The 14,625-nt window shown below is 40.9% G+C and overlaps 1 protein-coding gene across 1 annotated transcript in view; it reads right to left on the reverse strand.

Annotated features, from left to right (window-relative positions):
- The window catches only part of SNAP91 (synaptosome associated protein 91), a 1,173,930-nt gene that overhangs the window by 652,797 nt on the left and 506,508 nt on the right, over window positions 1–14,625 (reverse strand). Inside the window, exon 9 of the mRNA XM_069606330.1 lies at window positions 11,204–11,245. Within this exon, the coding sequence (XP_069462431.1) occupies window positions 11,204–11,245 (42 nt within the window). The remainder of the gene's footprint in view (window positions 1–11,203; window positions 11,246–14,625) is intronic.

Consider the following 14,625-nt stretch of genomic DNA (forward strand, 5'->3'; position numbering starts at 1 on the left):
GTCGAGGTTGAGGGTCGACGTTGGGGTGGGGAAGGGAATGAATAAGAATTAAAATTATAATAACAGCAAAAGTATGGCTAAGGCCAGGGAACTCCGCAAGATGCTTCCGACCAGTATGGCGGAAAAAAACAATCTGAGGATCCTACACGCGTGAGGGATCTTGGGTACAGTGGACGTCACACTAGGGATAGTATTACTGGCACGCCTGTGTCGACGCCCATTTTCGACTTTCGAAAAACAAACTGTAATACTCCGCAGCTTCCACTAGATGTCGGCCTATGCACAGCATGTGATCTAAGCAGATTCCACAAGCCTCAGAAATATATATATATACTGGCATATTGGCATATTCAGATGATATGACGGTACTTCTTTCAAACTCAACAGAGTGTGGTCCGGTTCTGAAATTGATGTTTTAAGAAGTGGGGAAACTGTTAGGGGATAAAATCAATTGGAGTAAAACAGAAATCTTCCCTCTCTTGGCTGCATGGGATAAGGGCGTACTGGCACAATGGAATAGTAGGTGGTCACCAGCTGGAGTGAAATACTTAGGAATACACATAATTAGGGATCTAAAGAAAATGTTTCAATTTAATGTAGATAGAATAATAGATAAACTTAAATTATGTAAGAAAATGGGAGAGATTAATTTTGACTGTATGGGCAATATATGCAATAAAAATGGTCCTGTCCCAAAAGTGCTGTATGTGATACAATTGCTGAATTTTTTGTGGAGACTAACAGATGTCCAAAAACCCCCAGATACACTTTATTGCGTAGCATCAAGGAGGGGTGTTTTGGCTACCCAGATCTTGTAAAATACCATAGAGGTTTCCTCCTTAACAAGTCAATACATTATTTTAATCATAGGGATACGGCGAGCCCACTTTGATTTAAACTGGAAGAGGATGTTTGTAAGCCCTATACTTTAGACAATTCATACACAATGGAAAAGTTGTCGGGGGAAAATATGAAATTACAAACGATAATTGCAACTAGGACAGCCTTAGTGACCTAGTGTACAGAGAATGAACAACCCTTATGTCTGCATTATGATGCTTCAATTTGGCACAACCCGGCACTTCAAATTCGAAATAGAAGTCTACATTGGTATAGTTGGATTACACAAGGTATTTTAAGAGTGAGCAACATTCTAAAGGAGGGCAGAATATTAGAGTTTGAAGAATTGCAAAGACAATTAAGTCTGAGTGGAAGAGAGTTGAACTGTTAAGTAAAGTTACTCTCGCTGTTGACCCTGAGAATTAGTATGCTAGAAGAAGCGTTAGAATCCATGACAAAAATGTGTTTGTTTATGTTTATCTTTATTTATTTGTAGAGCCCAACATCACCACAAGGGCATCTTGGCGCTACTCAGAAGAACAGTGGGACAGGACATTTTGAGAAAAGAAGAGTTTTTAACGTTCGCTGAAAGAGAAAGTGATTAGGCAAACTGCAACGCTTAAAGAGCAGAGAGTTCTACAGCGAGGAGGCTGTGCACAAAAAATGACAGCCACCAATCCAGCTAAGTCTGCACCTAGGGACTGATAGCAGACAGGCACCAGCAGAGTGAAGTGAATAACCTGGTACATAGGGCCGGATTATCTCCAGGAGCTATTCCGCCCCCTGGCCATAACAAGCATGATGCAGCAAGCATGCAGCTTTGAATTTGATACGCTGAGCGACTGGCAGCCAATGACGATGGCAGAGGACTGGTGAAATATGAATGTAGCAGGAGGATGACATAGTAAGACAGGTTGCAGAATTCCGAAGGACCTGAAGTTGCTGCAGAAGATGGTTGCGCCAAAAATAAGGAATTCCAATAATCAATGGAAGAGATCACCAGTGCAGATGTCTCAGGGGCTCGAAACCCAGTTGGAATAAAAAGGGAAAAATCTTATAGAGACGTTTCAGCTGGAAATAGCCCCATTGGCACACAGCCCCAATCTGAAGTTCCGTAGACAGAGACGTGGATAATTTCACATCTAGATCTTTAACCGTGGTAGAAGGAGTAGGCGGAGGCCCAAAGGAGGAAGGCCAAAAGGCAGCAGTACAGAAGGAAGAAGCAGAAGGAGGGCAAATCACCAGCACCCCAATCTTCACACCATTCAGCTTGAGCCAATTAGAGCCCATCCATTCTCCCACGGCCTCAAGCCAGGCCCTAACCCTGGTTGCAGACTCATCAACCATGAGATCAGGCGAACCAGGATTTGGGTATCATCTGCTTAAGAGTAGCAAACAAAGCCGTGAGAGAGGATGAGCTTTGTCAGAGGCTGAACATGGATGTTAAACAGTGTGGGTGAGACGGCAGACCCTTGAGGGACACCACAAGTGAGAGCCTTACCCAAAGAGAAGATGAAGAGTTCAAATCTGCCGACGGTCAGAAAGAAAGGAAGAGAACCAGGCCAGAACTGTCCCAGGCAATCCAGCAGAATAGCATGTTCGATGGTGTCAAATGCGGCAGAGAGATCAAGTAAAACCAGTGCTCCCACGCCGCCCTGATCATGCAGCCTTGCTAGATCGTCCGATACTGAAACCAGCCTGCTTTCGGTCCCCCAGCCTAGATGAAAACCAGACTGCAAAGGATGAAAAAAAGATTCTTCCAAAAAAGAGCAGAGACGAAGGCAGACCAACGATTTCAAAAGCTTCATCATAAAGGGGAGGAGAGAAATAGGATGAAAATTAGATAAAATAGAAGGATCCCAAGAAGATTTTTTTTAAAGTGAGATCACAGTGGCATGTTTCAGAATGGAAGGAATGTGACCGGTCTGAAAAAAGTTAATTACGGCCAGTTGAAGAGGGGAGACAATGTAACAAAGGATATCTTTCAGAATGGAAAGACGAAAGGGGTCCCAAGGGGATGCCGATTTGCAGTTGTGTAAACAAATGTGTAAACTAATGAATGGGTTGGAACACAGTGTGTCTACTTATATGAATTTGATGTCTTTGGAATCTGTCCATGTTGAATCCTGGATGAAATTGAGAGAGGCATGGTCAGAAGACGTAAACTTAGAGATATCTGAAGAAGATTGGGAAGACTTACTCAGCATTGGCCCCAAAACTGAGATGGATACATGTTTAAGATTGTAGGTTAACTTTACTGGACTCCAGTAAGAATTCACAAATTACATTTGATAGACAATGATGCATCGTGGGGCTGTGGAAATGGTAGAAGAACATTATTACATCATCTTTGGAGTTGTGCACGTCTATGTGCTTTTTGGAGGGTTGTTTTAGACCGAATAGATATGATTTTGAATATTGTTTTCCCTAGGTCATCTGCGAATGGGAGCTTATTGATACGAAGTGGGAGATGCTCAATTGCAAAGCATTATGGTGAATGGATTGAGAAGGCTTTGGTGGTTGCAGTGAAGTTGAAAACTCGGAAAAAGCCTACTACAGAAGATTTGATCATAGATATACAGATATTATTTAAGTATGAGAAATGATTAATGTTAAATAAGGACAGTGAAGACCTATATCTCACATTATTGGGTCCTTTCAATAATTGATATGAGTGGCTTTTTTGGTGTTGTATGTGCTGTAGTCAAGGGTCCGCTAATTAGTGCATAATAAAAACCACATACTCAAAAAAAGGAGCACAAACCAGGCAAGAAGCAACGCTGTTGATTACAGCTGGGTGAGCACAAATCAAACAGAACAGTGGATTCGTTCTGATTGAGAGGCTAACATCGGAATGGACTATGAACAGCAGTTTTATAACAAGAAATACAATAGTCAGAAGTCAGGAGAAACACTTGCAAGTTGGAGGATTCGTTTTTTCTCTGCTTCCAATCGATTCGATTTGTTTGCAATCTCCTCCTCTTCCTCGATAGTTTCATTAATTAGTGAAAGCGTCAGAGCAGCAGTTAAATATTTTCTCATCACCTCACCTCACTATGTGGTACCACATTCTGTTCACAACACACCCCAGAACAGCTTGTTATTAATGAAGCAACATTTGTGCTTACCGCCGGAAACTTTATATGCTGCCATTGGTCAGCACCATTGCAAATGGGACACAAAACAACCAGCAGCTGGTGGGAAAGGGGGCATTCACATGATACCTGTTAGATAATGACCTGCGCTGACTCTGCGGTAGATACTTTGTGTGCTGGTCACCTCACCAGAGCTTAGGAACTGTCCGATTGACCTTCCCAGAAACGCCACTCCATTCAGTGTTCCCTTCCTAGAGGAAGGGAACACTGGATGGAGGTACTGCAGATGTAAATGTAGGCACTGCAGATGTTAAACCGTTTTTTTTCCTAACTCCTTATTTCCTCGATAAATTCAAAGTAATCATCTCCAATAACAGAATTTCTGCAGTAGAGTAGCGGTTTGTTGATTCCCACGATAACGGGAAAAATTGCACAGATTGCCAAACTCTTCCAAGTACTCACATGCATGCATCCCCCTTCTTGTTTCTAGGTTCCCTCATTCCACTCAATTGCTTTTTCCCTCCCTTAACCTCTACCATTACCCCCTATCACTCATCACTTTGTGTGACACAAAATAATTCTGAGCACGTCTTGCGGTGTTGTTGCTGTAATCGTGTGAGATTACCGCGGTCTTCCCCTGATACACCAAACATTTTCTACCCATAAGCAGCTCCCCAACCCACCTTCAAATCCCCAACTTCACATGGTGTCTTCTTTTCCACTACTAACCTCTAGCCTGATGCGATTGTTATTAGCATTTATATAGTGCCTATGGCGAGGCTATCTAAGCGCTGCAGTTCAAAACAATCAGTGTTCCCAAAGGAGTGGCTACATAACCAAAAAGGTTTTGAGTCTCTTCATGAAGTTGAGAACATTATTAGAATGTGTAAGGTCCTGGCGGAGTTAATTCCAAAGTTTGATGGCATCCTTTTTCCTTTCTGAAAAGCCTCTCAGACTCCCTGCTGCAAAGCACCAAGGCTGCTATGTGTAAAGGTTTTAAGGAACAGTGGAGCACCCCCAGGACTCTCAAATATTTTAAACACTACTGGATGGATTTACCCCAACTAGTCAAGGAAATTAAGTCAATGCTTTGTGCCCAAATTGTTTTTCATGCTACAGTTGTTAAAAAAACTGCACTTTTTCTCTATGGGAAAAATAATGGGCTGACAACTGTGAAACTGTGTTTTGTTTTCTTACTAACTTTTTCATGTTATAACATGTTCCCAAAATTTGCAGTTGGATGGGGTGTGGGGGTAGGCCTTTCAAATTTCATTCAAATTCCATCCAGTAAGTCAAACGTTATTTGCAATATAAGTTTTGGAAAACATTTCTGCTTTTGAATTTCTGAAATGCCTCTCAGCCTCTCTGATGCAAAGCACCATGGGGGAGATAGCTATATTTTTGGGAGAAGGGGGCCCAGAGCCCAAGTTGTTTCATACCTGGTGCAAGGTTCAATGTCATTTCGACAAAATAAATTACTTCGTGGTAATTTATTTTGTGGAAATAACTTCAAATTTGTACTTTCTTTATTTATTTTATTTATGGGGGATCCCCTCAACCCCTCCTTCCCCCACACAACCACCCCTAACCCAAAACCCGCCACATTAACCCACAAATATATACATATATCCAAAGTAATTCAAAGTTAGTTCCACAAAGTAATTTAGGTTGTGGAAACAATTGGAGACCTGGTCCAATTCCGTCCAGCGTTTTTGGTTGTCTGCTGGAGTAAAATGTGGACTTTTTCCTCTATGGGAAAATGAATGGGGATGAGGCCGAAACAGCATTTTTTTATGGATCTTTCCCAAAATGTCCAGGCAGGAGGGGGCCCATGAGTGCAATTTTGACGCCGATATACAAGACGAGGTGATTTGTATAGAAGAAGACTCAACTCAGATACAAAGTATTGTTGAGGAGTAAGAAAGTCATGTAGAGGAAAGTACAGGTTAAACATCCCAAAGGAGGAGAAGGGTGAGAAAAAAAGAAACAAAAAAATGCAAGACATAAATCACAACAGTCCACCAGACCAGAAAAGAAACCCAAAAAAAAAAAATCAAATCATGCGATACAAATAAGTTCATTAACAATCTAGCCAATTTATTGAAAAATCCAAATATAGGCAAGAAAGACAAAGGAGAGAAATCTTGCCCAAAAAAAGAGAGGGAGTCACGGGATGTGCAGGATGCAGAAAAGAATAAGAAAAAGCCAAATACCAAACTAAGGCCGGATATCAAAAACACCCCTAACAAAACAGTAGGAATACAAATAGAGCAAACAGACAGTAAAAATCTGGAGAATATAACAGGCCCAGTGGTGGGCATTCTTCCACCATTGATTGTAGGGAAAATAAAGTGGGCCCCGATCTTTCTCCCTAGAGCCAAATTGGCTCCAACAAATTTGCCCCAGTTTGGAGCCCCGGTTCAAAAAATAGCTCCAATATTCCTTCAAGGACAAAAAGAAACACTAACAAAATAAGTAGAAGCCCAGGGAAAAAGTCATGAAATAACAAGCAGGAGCCTACCACCAAACCAAGGTCAAGAAGAGCCGACAACATTGCCCCCAATGGCAGAAGACTCACTACAGAATATTCCTGCAGAACAAGTAAATCATAAAGACACTGGATCCAGAAAGGAGGAGGGGCAAAACAAAAGGATAGAAAGGGAATCATCACTTGGGAAAAATCCTTTCGCAGCTCTGCGGCTTTGGCTCATAGGTCAAAAAGACAAGATGAATTGTAAATATTTGAATAGAGGGTCACTTTTGATGCTCTTCAAAAAAATACCAGATTTGTATATTTTTTCATCAAATGACATCGAGTATGTCAGATTCCCAGACTGCCAGGCGACCCATTCAGTGGAAGTCGGGTTCACATCTAAGATAGGGGCAAAGGCAATCCTGGATGCAGCAGGCCCTTTACAAAAATAAGGTATACCCATACATGAAGACATGCCCTCAGACATCAGGGTTGGGGAAGGAAGGGAGGAAGGAACAAAGGAAGGAGGAAAAACAAAAAAAAGATCAGGCAAAGGAAATGTCAGCTGTAGCACAGGGAAATATGGATGGAGATAAATCAACAATGTGGGCGCTCCTCCCGGAGATCATAACAAAGGTCTGTCAGAGACTGGGTGGGGGTCAGATATGTCTTTAGTTGGGAGAGTATGAGGGTCGTTCGCTGAAACACACGAGGCTCCAGTTCCTTCAAGAACCTCAATATGAGATCAGAAGTCTTTGGTAAGAATGACATAATCCTCCTACAGGAGACATGGCTAGTTAACGCACCAGAATTAGAGGGTTTCATAATAACCACCCAAGGTGCAACAACGAGGAAAGGAAGGCCAAAGGGAGGTCCGTTACTTGCCTGCAATGCTACTCGTTTTAAGGATGTGACAACAATTTCAATTGACCAAGAGGGGATCTTGGCAGTAAAATGTTTGGTCGTCATACCTAAAGGGTCAAAACAAATGGCAGCAGTAAATTTGTACTGGAATCCGGCGTCCTCAAAGCTTGCCATCTTTCTGGATGTCTTGTCTAGTGTGCTGACTAAAATAAAACAGAACTACCCGAATGCATATGTTTTGGTGGCAGGGGACCTAAACTCCCAATGTGTTGAATGTGGTAAAGGGAAAGGAGCACTGAAGCACAAGGTCATCTCCAAAAATGGAAACATTTGGGGGTCCTTCTTCAAAGACTGGGACTTGAAAATGGGAAATGGATCGTTAGAAGGAGACATCCCACCAGCAAGCACATGGTCCCGGGGAGTATCGGAATCCACTTTGGAATATAGGTTCATGTCCCCTAGTATGTTCGACCGTTGTGAAACCATGAGAATAAAAGAGGGAGGCACAAGCGACCACAAACGACTAGAGATGTCAGTCAAATGGCAAGATGGAAGGATTATAAAGAGGCTGAAAGAGCACTCGATAGTGAACAACCAAAGAAATCGCCTAGACACATATAACAGGGAAGGAGTCCAACTGAATAAAGCCCTGGATAAATACAACTATGAAACAAGCGACAGAAAACTGAAAGACATGTGTGATCCCTATGTTTTTCATGATTTTTTGTGGTCAGTTGAGACCCCCAGCCCTGTGGTGGGCCAAATGAGAAAAACGTATAAGCACACATTTGACGAACACACATGGGAGCAGAAACGTGAGATGCAGAGGTCGATAAGTGCCATTAAAAAGGTGGAACCGGTTAAATCTATCAGAGAGGCCAAAATAAAGTGCATTAAAAGCAAATACAAACAATGGTCGAAACAACAGCGAATGTCCCGTGCCCAGAAAGACGGGGAAACCATGCTCAAGGCCGTCCTAAAAAGAACTCACGGAATTTCTGGTCTCTAACTAACCAACAATCTTTAGACCAAGCTGGAGCCTTATCAAACATGGTTACCGAAACAGAGTGGGTAAAATTTCTATCAGAGAAATATGCAGAGGCTAAGGGGGAGTCTCCCTTTTTCATTTCTGGGGGCCAATGATCTTTGGACATAACAGAAGAGGACATCTATGCACTAATAATGAAATCTTCGGCCTCAAGGGCGGCAGGCCCCAGTGGCTTAACATATCAAGCCCTGAAGGGAAACCCCAAAAGGTGGGCCTATCTGCTAAACACACTGTTTCATGGAATTTTGAGGCTTATAAAGATCGAAGAGACCCCTTAAATTATAGACCAATTACCCTGCTCGATGTGGAAAGCAAGCTGTTTACCAGCCTAGTATTGAGAGACTTGGAAACTTGTGCTGAACAAAATAAAATCCTCCCAAAACATCAGACAGGCTTTCCAAAGGGGCACTCTACTTCGCTTAATGGCATAGTACTTGCCACCAACTGCCACAGTAAGATTGAGGGGAAAGAATCAAGATTATATGGTGCTTTCATAGACCTATCAACTACCTTTGACCTGGTGAATCGAGACAGACTATGGTCCAAATTAATAAGTAGAGGCGCTCCGACCCAACTCATTGATATATTGGTCTCCCTCCATGAAGGAAATACAGTTCAAGTAAAACTTAATCAAGATGGATTTTTATCAACACATATCCCAGTGAAGAGGGGGGTGAGACAGGGATGTATGGTTGCTACCTTTTTCTTCAACTTCTATGTAGCCGACTTTGGACATGAGGTAGAGACTGCTGCACTGGGTAGTGCCAAGCTAGGTACAAATGCAATAAAATGGCTGATGTATGCTGACGACAATGTCCTCCTGGACAAGACGCCAGTGGGATTTCAGAGGCTACTAAACGCCTTGGATCAATATATGAAAGACAATGACCTTAAGGTAAACCCTGGAAAATCGAAAATAGTGATTTTTGAAAAGAAAGGTGGCAGAGAAGGAAAGTATTGCTGGACAGTGGGGGGGCAAACGAATACCGGTATTAGAGGAAGTAATTTATTTGGGCTATATTCTGTATGCTACTCCCAGAGCCTGCACGTTACGGGCAGAGATGCTACAAAAATGCACCCAATTGATGGCTCAACTGCAAAAAATGATTAAACAATACTGTAGATTTTCTCTCCTCCCCGCTATCCGCTTTTATCAAGCTAAGATCGTCCCTGTCCTTTTATATGGCTTAGAGGAAAAACCACTGGCTTGGTCAATGGATTGGCAGGTTTTAGAAGCGAAGATTTGGAAAAAAGCTTTATGCCTCCCAAATAGTTTGCCAATGGCCAGCCTGCGTTTTGAGTTGGGTCTCTCTTCACTAGGTGTTCAAGCAGATTGGAAACTTCTATCTCTTTTCAATCTAATAACCAATCCAAGACGGAACACATTATATGAAGACTTCAAAGTCCAGATGAGTCATGCTTCAGCGGGGGCACTGTATGATTTAAAAAAAGTGTCTCAAGAAATTCTTGCCAGATGTAACAGTGATATAGGTACTCTAACCACAAACCCCATGAAGATCAAGAGGGAGCTACTATTATTGGACTGGATAATGACAATTGACCTTACACGATCCTCTATAGTGGCACCTTCACTCTCCCCAACGGACAAGAGACTCTGCTCTTTAGCCAACTATTTGTTGAAAGTCCCTGATGCAAAGGGGAGACAAAATTTTCTCAGACTCTGTCTGGGCTTGATACGCACAGGAGCTGTCCTTGCTCGATGGGGTTGGGGCGAGAGGAGTAATCATTTATGTCCAAAATGTCGGGACCCAAAAGACCAGTCATTGAAGCATCTTTTAGGATTTTGCAAAGGCACATGGGAGGTGCGAAAGAAACATCTGAAACGCTTTGTTTGCTCTACTGACTGGATGTCATTGGAAGACTTTTGGGTGAGAATGACTTCAGGTCATGAAACGGCATGGACTATAAATGTGGTTAGAGTCCTACAACAGTTAGGTTTCATGGGAGGTTTCACTGGAAGTAAAAAAATTCTTCCAAGCGTTTAGACTGAAACAGGGAGGACAAGAAACTTTGGAGTCATATGATCTTCATTTTACTGTTTTTTAAATGAGCTACAAAAATGTAAAGTTAATTTTTTGGAAAGTTTTCTTTTTGTACTTGTGAAAAAAAACAGGTTTGGTTTATACCACAATAAAGAAAAAAAAATTGGGTTTTAAAAAATTCAACCAAATCCGTCATACGGCAGTATTAGGAATTCATTTTTTGGGTTTCTTATGGAACTCAATGATCAACTTCTAGTGCGATGACAGTTTGATTTTTGTAACAATGATGTTGGCAAAGAAGCAGATGGCAAGAAAATAGCATGGAAAGAGATTCAACCCCTACAAAGCGGTATCATCTGTAAAGAGAATGGCCTAATGCACGCCCATATCAATGCGTGGGAATCAATGAGCTAACTTAAGACCATCAATGGAAGAAGTAGTTGAAAGGCATTAAGTTGGCAATGGGGTAATACCCCGTATGTAGGAAGATAATGGGAGGTGTGGGAGGGAGAGTATTGGAAAGGAATTGGTGGGAAGAACGTATGACTTGAAATTAACACATGACCAGAACAGAGTCAGGCTGAACTTTCTGTTATAGATTGCTACATTATAATGTCAGATTAAAAGTGCATTTGTAAATATTTGTGGTTTTTTTTGCATTACGTTAACAGCTAGAAAAAAAGGTAGTAGGTATAAATATTTGTGGTGGAAAACATGAAAACAATTGAAATAAACTGTGTTCCTATTCGATATTGAAGATTCACTTACAAAGCAAAGCAACTTAATTGGCTAACTATACAGACTGCAAACAAAACTGTACACTGATTTCTCTATTTTTTAAGATGAGTCCCGGTGAAGAACAAATGCAGAAACAGCTTACCTGAGTAAGGTCAGGAATATCTCCTTTATCAATACCAACTTGCTGTGTCAAGAAAAAAAAAGATTTAAAAACACACTTAAAGAACTGAGCGAATGTGGATTTTGCAAGTAGTTTCAGAAAAAATACAAGCTCTAATTAAATAAAAACACTTCAGCATGTGCATTTAATACTTTAAATGTATTTCAAAGTCTGGAAGTATTTCTTAAATAGTTAAACATCGCTTTGAAAAGAGATAGTCAAACTAATCATTTTAGGACAACCCCTGGATCCATACATTTACAATTAATATAGGCAAATGCACTTTATGAACAAAAGGTTACCTTAAAAGTGGACATGAAGTGAAGACTATACTCCTTATGAAAAAGCAAGGAAAGAAGTATCACTCTTCATAATGAATGTAACATAAAACTCATTTAGCTTCCATTTCTCCACACATTGTTAGTCCTATACCCCTGGCATCAATGGTCAGCTACCTCAAGAGTTTTATTTTAGTTCTGTTTTAGTAATTTTGTATTCCCCTTAGACACAATAGCCCAAGACAGCCAAACCATTCAGTCAGTCGTATCATTGTCCTCTTAGCCTCATATGACTTTATCTGTTATTTAAACATTTTTGAGTGCTCAGTTCCTATATTAACATTGGTCATTTTTGAAAGCTTGTTTTATTGAATTTGTAGATTTGCGCTTTTCTTGTTCTTGTATGTATTCTATACAGAGAATTATATATTTTTTTTAAAGTAGTAGTAATAAAAACTTGCATTATTTCTCAGAATCAGCCACTTCATTGCATACCAGCTCACCTAATCCCATTTTACCACACTGTTTACCATTTAAACGTAGATGGTGGTTTAAGGTTAGGCACAGCACCTGGAGACCATGTAAATTGCAGCAGTGTGTGCTATAAGCTAACATATCATTCAAAAGGGGGGTGGGTGATAAGCAAGAGTGGATTTGGCAGGGGCCTTCCCCCACATTTGGCCATAAAGATAACTACCATAAAAATGCTAAAATCTCAATTTCTATTGCCCATGGTCAGTCCTATTATCACCATGCATTTACTGATTTTCATTGTTTAGATCCAGTCTAAGATAGGTCAAGTAATAAAGTTCCTCTTCGAGAGAATGTCTTCCCTTTGTCTTGTAATTACAAGTGCATTTTCATGCATCACTCTTCGATTTTTCTAATCGATAGGAAAATTGTTCTGCTTAGGTTGGACATTGGCCTTTTGATTGTGCCTAAACACACCGGATACGTTGTAAAATCTATTTCTCTATCCATTATCTGATCTGTTTGATTCTTTAACTTTTGACAATAGCATGTTACTTTGTCACGGGAGGATAGCTCAGGGGCAACATGCTCGCATTGGAAGCAAGACAACACGGAGCAACACAGGTTCGATCCCCGGGTCCGCGCTTAGAAACCTCCGGGTATTAAGCACGTTATAAATAACCTATCATAACCACAAATGTGTGACATTTCCTGTATTTATATTGCAACAAGCATCATTATTAATGGATTTAGGGCTTAGCTTTTATGGTGCACATCAGAACTGTACGAGTCTAACAATTTGTATACCAAATGGCCTTTAAACAAAATGCTCAAAAGGTGTAGGGTATAAGAATTTAACACTCTTGGAAAAGATATATATATATATATTTTTTTTTTCCAGGATTTTCATATGTTCCGAGGTAGATGTGCTCATCAAGAAAGATTAGTTAGTTTCCTTTTCATAGTGCTACATTGTACGAGGCAATATGATCCTGAAGACTTACCACTATGCAGATGTGTTTCGACTGTGATGTCAGCAGCCATAATATTCTGCTTTTCACTATCAATTTTTTGAATTACATTTGTCTCAGGATATTTTTCCAGTTCACCTTCATTAATCAATGTCTCTTCATTATAGAGTTATTTACACAATTATGTAAAGGTTTCCCTGATTTCATCTTCTTTCATACATTATGATGGATTCTTTATCCCAAATTTCTCTACTCAATTCACAAGTGTTAGTGTTACATTGAGTAACACAAACATATCCTATTTTTATCCTATTTTATAGTTTCAATGTATTTCTGCATTAGATTTCTTTTTCTGAACTAATAGTCTTTACATTTTTGTTGTATTTCACTTATTTTTCATTTTTCACCGTCTTGGTGGAAACTTTGAATATTCTGTATTTCTTTAAGCCGTTTCTTGTGTTTTTGGTTTTAAATTTGTTGTTATTTTGTTTTGATTATAGCCGTTAGTGATAATGGGATCTCTAAAAAATGCCTTGAAACTGTTCCATATCACCTGAACACTAGCTCTAGTGTTAATTAAGAATTATAAACCTAGCCCAGCCAGGGGGCCATGCCCGGAGTGATGGGCGCTGAATACAGATTTAAAGGCTCAAGCACAACAAGGACATTTAACAAGGTTTACAGGCCCACAACTCCAGGTATGGCCTGAGGGTGCGTCTATAAAGCCATAATGCGCAGTGATAAGGTGGGTTGGAAAGAGGTTTAAAAAAAAGAAATCTGCTTGGTGTGGTTGATGAGACCTGGCTAATTCCTAGCGGCCACGTAGCACAGGCGTGAAAAGGTAGAGGGGCAGGGCTTAATAAATATCCAGGTCGCATCTGCCAGGTGTGGCCCAGCAAAGTAACAGACTTTCAAAGGAGGAGGAGCCGAACTGCTTCTGCCAGATGCAGCCCAGCTATGTTTTTGGCAAAAGGCCAATGTAAGGAGTGGGAGGGAAGGGGGATTTCTGGTGCCTGGGCCATGTCCGTCATGTGCTTCCCAGGTGAGTAGACGAGGGGAGAGGAGCTGGTGGCAGATCACTGAGTGCCACTTCGTCTCATCACAAGAGCACCACTCAAAGCACTGCAAACAGCATGCACACACACCATGGGAAAGATGGTGCATCCCCATATTGGCCCGTGTCTGGGCCGTGCAGGATTTCCAAGCTATCCTGGGTCATCTGGCCTGGAAATTGGATAATGGGGAGTGCCAGGTCATTCCCATTGAGTACAATAACTCTTAAAAGAAAATAGTTTCATCCCAAGAACCTTCACAATAATGTCTCACTCATCTGTCTAACTGTTTGACTAAGGCCCCCATTCTTCATTCACGGCTTTATTTCATCTTTCACAGGTTCACTCATCGGTCTACTGAAGAGGAAATAGTAAATTCTTGTATACTTCCTATATTGCACTAAAAAAAGTATACCTTGTTCTCACACTTATGTTCTCGCCATACAGCATATCGATAAGATCAAATGTTTGTATCTTTTCCTTTATTATCTTCGAGTTATCATCCCTTCTTTCCACCATCTCTGTCCCCTGTTGTTATGTTTGCCTCATTTCCTCTCATCTTGCTTCACTAATGTGCCCCTCAACTCCCACACCCTGCCCTCCACCCCCATTAATGCATGTTGCACGTTATA

This window comes from Ambystoma mexicanum, chromosome 4p, assembly GCF_040938575.1.
Source record: "Ambystoma mexicanum isolate Mex_15411 chromosome 4p, UKY_AmexF1_1, whole genome shotgun sequence".
Lineage (NCBI taxonomy): Eukaryota > Metazoa > Chordata > Amphibia > Caudata > Ambystomatidae > Ambystoma > Ambystoma mexicanum.